At 40.4% G+C, this 10,339-nt stretch overlaps 1 protein-coding gene across 1 annotated transcript in view; it reads right to left on the bottom strand.

The window, feature by feature from the left end:
- IGF2BP3 (insulin like growth factor 2 mRNA binding protein 3) overlaps positions 1 to 10,339 on the bottom strand; it is a 111,961-nt gene that overhangs the window by 82,812 nt on the left and 18,810 nt on the right. The window contains exons 4-5 of the mRNA XM_017731188.1: positions 8,056 to 8,093; positions 4,644 to 4,692 (exon numbers count right to left, since the gene is read on the bottom strand). Coding sequence (XP_017586677.1) covers positions 4,644 to 4,692; positions 8,056 to 8,093 — 87 coding nt within the window. The remainder of the gene's footprint in view (positions 1 to 4,643; positions 4,693 to 8,055; positions 8,094 to 10,339) is intronic.

Genomic DNA, 10,339 nt, shown 5'->3' with positions numbered 1-10,339 from the left:
CCTGCTGAGCCAGCAAGTGCCATTTCTGGCAACATCTGTGTCCTGAAAGTCTGTTCTCTAGTGTTTTATTCACTAAACATGGAAAAAATATTTGGAAAGAAAATCTCTTGAAGCATCTTCTACATAGTAGATGCTACTTTTAAAATGTTTTAAAAGAAAGAAAAATAAAAGGGGTTGGCATTGCACAGTTCCTTCTCAGAACTGTACTCAAATCCCCATTGTGTTACATCAGAAAAACTCTAGGTACTTCTGGTTTTTTCAATTTTAAATCACCTTACCTAGATCTCTTTCCAGAGGACGTATAATTTTGTCTTGCAAATACACCTCCAGTGCTGAATACACACTGGCTAAGTGGGAGAGTACCTGCCATTACAAATTAGGAGTCAAATCAGTATGTTACAGACTGCAGTTCAGGAAAGAGTAATAAGAGATCTATTTACTTTTCTGCAGCAACCACAGAGTCGGGGTACTTGTTTTCAAAGAGTAAGAGATGAGACTGGTATATGTGGAGAAAGGGAAGCAGGGATGTTCCAAATTCTTCACTAGTCATGATTCTTAGCATCAGTCTGGGCTTTGTACTTCAAGAGTAAGTATAGGAAAGGGGAAGAATACTACCACTACATACTACACTACTACTACCCACATACTCAAAGTGATGCACTAACCATTGGAGAGTTTGCTTCACAAAACATACTTCTCAACGAGATAAAATGACTTATTTAAAAAATAAAATCTGATCATGCACGACTTCTCCAAATTACTAAATGGATACAATAACCTCTATAGGCAAATTATATGTAAGCAGCACAAAGGGAAGATTATGCATGCAGAAGTCATGATGCTTCTATGGAACAGGTCACTGAACCAGAACCCTCAGAGACAGTCTGGTGAGGGAACAGGCAAGGTGCAAGTGAACCCATGGATGAGTAGAAAGCATGATCCTGGCTAATCCTCTACCAGTCCAGACTCCAACTGCAGTCTGAGGCACCTTCTACATTTTCTTAGTTCAGACAGAGATGCTGTCTTCCCTCCACACCTCCAGTTTCTCCTAGCTGGGCAAGGAGCACAAGAGTACACAACCCACACATACAGAAACCTGCAGAACCTTGCCAAAAATCTTGTGAAGTTCAAATTAATTACCAGACAAGTTTTGTACAAACTTAACCTTGAATGCCTTGGAATAAATTAGAATTTTATCTTTTACAGCTGCACTTTTCAAGTGAGCTCTTCAGGATAGCAACCTTGCGGTTTTGTTTCAAAGTAGTAACTCAGCAGATTATAGCAGTTCATTATCTGCCTTTTTCTCCACCACTTAGCTCTGAATATGGTCTAAAAGGGTTATCTTACCTTTTTTGCTTATATCATGATGGTCTGATAAGTGCACAGTGAGGTCTTACATTACACAGAGGAAACAACTACAAGCCCAATTGCTATGGCTGGTTTTAAGTCAGTATTTTAATCAGTAATGTCAACCTCCATGAAGGAGAACACTAGTTGGAATATTTTTGTCAAAAGGGGCAGCCAGAAAAGCAAATAACTTATCTGAATTTCTATACTTGGTTCCTGAAAAGTCTTGCTAATAAATGCTTGTTACTCTGTGGACGTTTATACCCCCTGTTTCCCAACCTATACGGAATAGCTGTGGGCCAAGTGTCCTACCACAAATTTTCAGGACACCCTGTTACTTCCAAGGGGAAGTCAAAACTTCCTTATCACTAAAGTTCAGTGTTTTCTCTCTTCTGCTAAATGCACTAAATAGATATGCATGTCTGTTAGACAGGTAAGAGGGTAGACCAGTGGAACAGTTCCTAGGTTTTGACCAGAAATGGATTTATTCCAGCATTCCATGAATCTCAAAAGCCAGCTTTTACCCACATGGACAACAAAGGGCCTATATCAAGAGTGGGGCCCCTTCCTCAGGTGACAGATCTCAAAAAATTCTCAGTTCAAATTAAGCTTCAATATTCCCTGAAAATTTTTCTGGTTTTGGAAACCAGGAGGTAGAATTTCTCTGTGGTGCTCAGGAATGAGAGCTACTTCCAAACTCTGTTGCAGATGAGCTACATTTAAGAACGTTATGGATGCCTTCCTTATTATGAGATGGCCTGGTGGGTGTTTTGTTATAAGCCAAGGGCCATCTCTGTGCACATAGATGCTCACTGGCTCCCAGTCCCACGTGGCCCAAGGCATACAGGTGCCACGCGTGACACCCCAGCAACAAGAGCAGCTGTGAAGCACTGAACTAGAGGCATGCACACTGACTTCTAGGGGCACACCTACAGGCTTTATAATGAGCTTGTTTTTATAAAGAAAAAAAAGGAAAACAAGACAGTTACTACAGCTTTTGCAAAGAATTGCACTGTAACCTTCCTAATAGTGGCTATACCAGGGAAAAACAATTCACAAGAACATTTCTGCTGTTCTTTTCACATATCCTATGTCACAGTAAAAGGAAAGGTGTTGAAGAGCACAAAGTGTGGTTTGTGTTTCAATATGGAACATACAGGAGGGCTACTACAATAACTAACCTAGAGACTTCTTTCATCAGTTTTTTTTGTCTGGTTTTAAGGATTTCACACCTATTAGAAGTCAGTCTTGATTCAAGCAATTAACAAAAGGGCGATGAGGCAAGCAAATTGGCTCAGAGGGACTATAAGACACAATCTAAGTAAAATCACTCCAGCTGCTTCACATGCACCCTCACATACCATCCACTCAAAAAATATTATGCTAGAACATTGCTTCAATATAAATACTTCTCTGTATGTACACATTTCTACTCTCCCCACTAAGAAAGACTTGTTTTAAGAGGGAATCATCAAAAACTTTCTTACAGAGTTCAAAGGAAGTTTTTTCAAGGATTTTAACACCAAAAAAAGATATCGGAACACAAGGTAAACTGACATGAGGATTCCCTAATGAATTTAATCACCAGCACTGATTAAGGATATACAAAGCTTACCTGCTGAAGTGCAGAGGTGCCAGACCACCAGCACTTACAAAGAAAAACTTTAGGAAGTTAATGGACAAACTGTACTTGGCAGGCAACCCTGATGTTGCAAGAAAATTTTAAAAGGTACTGTAGAAATTTTGGGGGTCTATAAATTCTGCGCTCAAAGGGTCAGGTCTATTACAGTAACTTGAGGACATCTAGGCAATGGAGAGATGATGCTAAGAGGGACAATTTTAACTCTTCCTTGGGAACTTTACGAAGACAGTGTTCTTAAAAAGATGGACAGCGAAAACATCTGTCTAAGACCAGATGTCACCACAGAAACTGCAACAATGGAGAAGAGGGATCATTTAAAAGTCAGAAAGCAGATGGGAGACAGGGTAGATACCTGTAACATACAAGCCATATTAACTACATGTGTAAGGAGTCATGAGCAAGTAGAAGCATTTTTAAGTACTCTGCTCAACAGTACCTTCTGTTAAACATCTGTGTATTCACATCTGAGTTGTATGCCTCTGCTCTGATACTTACTATTCCTACAAAAAAATCCTCAGAGTAATTTTGTACCAAAAAATAAGTTAATCTTCAAATTAGTCAGCCTCAACCATTTCTATTACTACTGTTCCCAGAAGCCTGACATAAAAAAGCAGTTATGAAATTGAAATAAAAGGTATCAAGTGGGTGCTGTTCAGCTGAGGGGTATGCAAGGCTTGGAAAGTGCAGAGGAAAAGTTCACATGGACAGCAGACACCAGAAAGGCAGGCTGGAGCAATGAGAGGTGGTGTGTGCTGGTACCTTACAGGGACCCAGTGGTTGACAGCCTTGATTCAACACACCAATGCCTCCATTTTCCTTCAAAGCTAGGAGGCAATCAGGCAGAGCAAACAAAGAAGCAGCTGCAGATGGAAAGTCAGATGACAGCAACAGACCAAACCTGCTGAAGAACAATGCTACTGGAGCTTTATCCCCAAACCCTCCACCCTCTAACTTCCCTAAGGCAAGAGGATGACTTACCACTAATAAAACATGAAAAAACATTTTATACACATATAAGGTAGAAAAACAGTAAAGAAAACAGATCTATCTGTTCTCACAGTAGTCCACCTACTGCAAAAATTAGAACACTACTTGTGGAGTGTAAACAGCAATTATGTATTATACTGGTGAGAGCCAATAACCAGAATACTGTGAATGACCAATTTGCCATAATGTCACCAATACAGAGGAGCAAGGAAAAACAGACAAACAAAAGCCCTCAAAAAACCCCACGCCCACACCACCCAAAGAAAGGACCAGAACTAAATTTCTGCTTCTGTAAAGGTTTTTGACCAAGTATTTAAATATGAACTTTTATCAAGTTTACTGAACTCATACAACAAACACCAGCAAGGGCCAAAATGGATGAGCTTTCAGTCAAAGAGAGTGACTGCATCAGGAAGTTAGCATTCACCAAAGAATCCATTTCAACATTTTTTATGGTTAACTTGGAGAACAGAAACGAAGGCAGTTATCTGAATTGCTTAGAAGGCTCTATTGTTCCCTCTTCCAAAGGATTTTTCCCTAGAACAGAATGGGTGGTGTGTGCAAAGCAAGTGAAAGGTGGGGGAAGGGGAAAAGTCCTGTGGATAAAGAGAGAAACAGAAACATAGTTTTTAAGCAAAGATATAATTTTTTTTAAGTAACTTCCTACCTCCCACTGCAAGTGAGGCGGGATATTCCTGATCTGAAGCTTCCGACTCCTGCAGATAAATTAAAGAAAATAGTTTTTAAAAAAACCCAAAGAAAACATTATTGCAAGATAGACTATACATAGCAGTGTCATACATTTAAGCATCTGTCATACTAAAAGGGGCAAAACCAAATACAGAATTCAAAAAAACCAACAGAACGCCGAGGGGGAAATGTCAGGTCAAAATCATTTCAAGTCCAAAGAACTGTTGCAGAAATACTTGTTACACGTTTGACAGCTGTTACATTTCATGAAGCCTCCACTTTTCTTGAAGAGTATTTCTATTTTAGCTTTAAGGCCTTCAGTATCTAATTCTCTGTTATAAATGAGTGTGACAATCCCATGTATTTGTGCTGGGCTCTCCTTCACACACTTTAAGAGTTTGTTGTTATTTTGTTTTTTTAAATTCACCAAGATGATACTTCAGGATGTTACATTACTTCAAGGTAAGGAATATAAATTTGAATCAATACATTTGTTCTAATATTAAGCTTTTCATTAATCTAATGATGGACTATTTCCTAATATTTACATGACTAAAATTCTTCATCCCTGATTGGGAGGAGAGGGTAAGAATCAGTAAATTTACTGTATTTTCACCCCAAATTTACATCAGTTTTTACTTATCTAGTAAACAAAACATTCACTTTGAAGTGCTACTGCAAAGCCTGGCAGTGTGCTGGCTGCCTTCACAGCCAAGTCTTTTGTCTCCTCCCTTCCCCCAAAGTGAGAGAACAAATAAATGCCAGAGATGCCACAAAACCCTTGGGATTTACAAGAATGTGTAGATTAACACAGTTTCGGCTAGGCTCAGGTATGTTGAGCTAGTAGGGTCAGCCTGGCCATCCCGGGAAGCTTTGGGGAAGGGAGAGAGGACAAGAGAGCAGTCGAGGCTTAGAACATCTCAACTGCATTTTGGTACACCAAAGCAGCTAAAATAAGTGTCTTGTGTTCAAACACTTAGATCTGCCTCACATTTTAATTGCTCAATAATGACCTCTCAGAAAAAAGTGCTTCACATTTTAAGGACTTTTTATAACAGTTAAATTTATACAAGCCAGTGAAGTCTTGAAGCAAAACAAGTTTTAGAGATGTTCCTGTCTAGCAATAAAATCAAAAGCTTTCCTTTTCGCCCCCAAATCCTTTTAAAATACACTCCTTTCCCTAACACCACCACCTACCCAGGCCTGCAGTGTTTTACATCTTGAAATGCTCTTCTCAACAGGCTTTGTTCAAGGCACAAGCAGAGGTTACAGCACAAAGCCGCCTTGCCCAAACTGCTCCTCATGTGGAGGTGTCACCCCCAACACTACAATGACCGTGAGATCAAGCAACAAACGTGCTTTGGCCAGAAAATAGAAACAGGTCTTAGTTTTGTAGCATTTCTCAGCTGTTTTCACTCCCTCTCAAGCAAGTAGGAGCAGATTTCGGCATTTGATCGTATAAATAGGCGAGGAAGGGAGAACGAAAACCCAAACCACACACAACCCAGTCAAGGTTTCATTTTCAATAAAGCAAGGAAAGTCAGGAGCTGCTTCACTGTAATAGGGAGGGCAGAAAATTTCCTTGAAGTCTGCAAAGTTTTCCTTAGCCTGGCATCTCAGCTAGCAATACTGCTACAAAACAGTCGCCCTAAAATAGTGATATACTGCTCCGAAACATCAAAATAATCTCACACAGCAACCTGAAACTTGAAAGTTGGGTCCTGAAGTAGAACATAAAAGGGGATGCTCATTCAGTATTAAAAATACCGGGAAATTTTAATACAGAAAAACCCCAAACCACAGAATTGGCAGCCAATACACTATTCAGTGTGCTTCAAACTGTGTTGTGCCATTACTCTCCCACACTTGTAGATTCAAATTAAAATTCATGAGTTTCACGGCAAGGATCTGAGCCCAACAACCCTGCCACCATACCAACAGCAGGTCTCACTCCAGCTCCATGCCCAAGTTTGGCCACCAATGCTCACACTGAGCAGGGTATATCCACTGATGGGAAGGGGGGGAGTGGGGGAAGTCCTTTCCAGAAACACTTATACAAGTTTCACAAAACTACCACCTCACATTTCATTTCAGAAGGAATACCTACATATCGTCTCTACTGCTCAACACCTGAAAGATGGACCAAAACAAAGCAATCTGTGCTTTTTGTCATCTAATGCTGAGGACTAGCACAAGCTTTGGCATTGGGTTTTTTCTTCCCACACGACTTCAAGGGACTGAAAATTTTGATACAATTTTAAATTTCAGCCTGCCAACATTTGTAGCACAGAAATAACTTGAACATCCTGAAAAGGAGAAGGAAGGGAGACTAGCAAGGAAGAAATGCCACCTTAAAATTATTAGCTCATTATTAGCCACATTCACAAACAGCAAAAGAAAATGGCAAGCTGAGTACAGAACTGGTTGTGCACCTCAATTTATGGCAATAGTGAGACACCTATTGTACAAAACTCAAAGGTCACTTCAAAAATACAAGCATAGCTATAAACACATCATTTAATTTGGAAGTATTTGTACCTTCATCAGTTTCTTAGCTGCAAATAATTTTAACTTGCCACCTAGTGCACAAGTTTGAAATCTGGTGTTTACTGATGCATGTGAAAATTTAACCTATTTTTTTGCATTATTTCTGTATCACAATTAGCAATAGGGAAAAAATATAATTGAATAAAGCTTTGCATGGCTAAGAGAGGAATCACACAGAACCAGCATAAAAGGTCATGGACACATTTGAGATTTTTCCGTTTCATTTACTATTAGCCCCTGTCTAAGAAGTCCTAATAGCTTCCTTAAGAATGCCTAAAAGTACACAAAGCTTGTACCCTCTTTCCCCCTCTTCCCTTCTCTACACACAAGAGGGATAACCAGAAACGACCTAGCTGTTTTTGTATTCGCAGGACCAGAACGAGCAGCGAGCAGACAGAGAACGACCGTCTCCCACGTGCTGCGAGAACTTGCGGATGCAGCTCCCGGCTTGGAGATCGCTCCTCCCGTTCTCCTCCCGCACTTCGGCAGCCCCGTACAGCTCCTCGCTGCAGGGCAGCACCAGTGATTTTGCAGGCACTCTCTCTGCTGCCTGCACGTGAGTCCATAGAAAATCAGCTCTCGAATTCCTCGAGAGAAATCCCAAACCAAACGCAAGAGGATAGCAAAGAGTAAGGGACAAAGCTGGGTCCTGACTGAATCTACCGGAGCAGCAACAGCTTCCACGAGGATGGGTTCTGAGCTCAGCAAGCACTCTTTTGCACAGGGTCAAAACTCCACACAATAGATGGGGAAAGGAAAAAGTATGGAGCATCTTCCTGGAAATACACTCCCATCTCAGGCACCGTTAGCTCTTTCAGGATGCTTTCCATTTTCCTCATGACCCTGTTTTCTTTGGCAAAATATGGCATATGCAAAGATCCTATAGCTATAGATACAAATATCCCAGGCAGCAGAATGCTACAGAGGCTTTGTTATGTTCTGCTTTGAAATAATCTCCAGTTTTGTTACTTTATGACTACTTGCAGTCACATCAACTGGGTAAAACAAGAAATAGTCCTTTCTCATCCCATGAAGGTCTTTTACTACAGTAGTTTCATTTAACATATAGCTCACCTAGTCTTAAATCCTTAGTAAAACCCTGCCAGCCAGCATCTCTCATCAATGTCACTCACGTAAGCCTTGTGTATGCACTTTTTCCAGTTTAAGCAGATTTCTTACTTCATTTTTCCCATGCTAAATAGGCATTGCAAATAGATGTCAACTGAAAAAAAATCTGGGCAAATAAGGTTTGTGCTCTGTATCATACTAAGGTTTTGGAAAGCTACTTATGTTCACAGCATGTGAACAGGTACTCCCACACTCATTTCTCTTTTTCAAAGATGCCCAATAAAAAGTGTTTCGGGTAAGAAAAGAGACTTCTCTGGTTTCTCTGCAAGGTTAGTCCATAAGCAATTGTTTGGCAATAATATACTTTTCTTAAGAGGAATTGCACACATTCCGATTCTTATTTTCAGGTACTATCCAGGTAACAGAATTCAGCTACTTTAAGCCACTGCTGATGACCATATGCCAACATATTTATTCTGAGGATGTTAAGACCTGGAGCCTTGTATTTGGGGGACGTGAATATCTCTGCAACACTGAAAGCAAGTAAAACAAGCAGCCATCATTGTGCAAGGCAAGCAGCATACTTGTGCTACATGTGTGTGCAGAGACAGAAAGGGCAAAGTACCATAAAGATGGCTAATTTACTAAAAGCCATCTTAGTGATCTCTGAAGCGGTAATTTCTCCTATGTCAATACAGAGAACAAACATGCACAGGGACACCCAATGCTCCCAACCCACAAGAAACCCACACACATGTGAAACAATACTAAATGTGTCTAAGGAAAAAGATGGGAGAAAGAAAATGTTGAAATTGTGGCTTTTCTTCTTAATTTCTTTTACATATATACCCTTTCCTAATCTCTCTGCCCTCAATATACACCAGGTTTTTTTCCTTCAATATATAGAGTTCCCCTTAAGTTAAAAGGGTCTCAAAAATGTCTGGTTTTGCATCCCTGTATAAAATCTCACAGTACACTTTCACTAACACAATCTCACTATATGCTCTATACATACAATGTTTAGCAAAGGCAAATCACATCAGACCCACACCTCCCCTTAAGGGAAAATAATTTTAAATAAGAGTAGACAATTATAAAACAAACAATAAAGTATCGTGCTTTTCCTTACAGTCCCATTTTTTTTTTGTATGTCACAGATGTGTCAAAATTTTACTATTTCAAAGGGAAACAAACACAAGTATCGAAGTGACTGCACTTCCACACAGTTGTACCTACACTCTTACTAGACCCTTCTGACCATCCTCCCTCCCCCCCAGAGACATGCTGCCTCCTACTCCTTAATTCCCACTTCTCAACAATAACACCACTTCATAGTCTCTTATTTCAGCAGCCATATGAGCTACACACAACATTAATGCCTTAAACCCACAGAGCACAAACTTACTCCTTTTAAACAAGAGCCTATGGAAAAAGAGTTAAACACGTTTGAAAAGAGATCAAGTGAACATCGACAATGTTAGTCCATTCAACTGTTTGAACTCAATACCTATGGGATAGAAAGCAAATGGTCTACCTTTTCCACTCTTAGGAACATGCAAAGAGCAAATGCTTATTCATTTCATTCGTTCTAGGTCTGTACTGCCATGCTGGTTACCTGGAAGAAGTCTTGGCACCTCACATCACAGGTGCAGAGTGTGCCAATACCCACCAGCACCGAGTGCTGGTACCCCCCAGCGCTGCCTCCCAGCTCGTGGCCCCCAGCTCTGACAGCTACACGATGCCACTGCAAACCCACTCACCAAAACAACCGTTTTTCTCCCCAAGCTCCAAAGAATGGCATGAAGACAAAAATTGTCAGTTCTGAGGCTTACTTCACTGACAACCCAAACTGAACATAGACAGCTGGAGATGAAATGTTAAAAAAACACCACACAGCAAAAAGCCTTCTATGGAGTGTGGGTAACGCCATACGGTAAGAAATGAGTTCTGTATAAAAAGTCCTGACAGGAACAGCCATAGAAACAAAGTTAGCAACTCTTATGGCCAAGTGGAAAACTCCTGGTAATCGACTGAATTATAGGGGAAGGGACAGAGGGG

This window comes from Corvus brachyrhynchos, unplaced genomic scaffold, assembly GCF_000691975.1.
Source record: "Corvus brachyrhynchos isolate BGI_N302 unplaced genomic scaffold, ASM69197v1 scaffold84, whole genome shotgun sequence".
NCBI lineage: Eukaryota > Metazoa > Chordata > Aves > Passeriformes > Corvidae > Corvus > Corvus brachyrhynchos.
The sequence above is the reverse complement of the archived record's forward strand: the minus strand, read 5'-3'. Positions and strand labels throughout refer to the sequence as shown.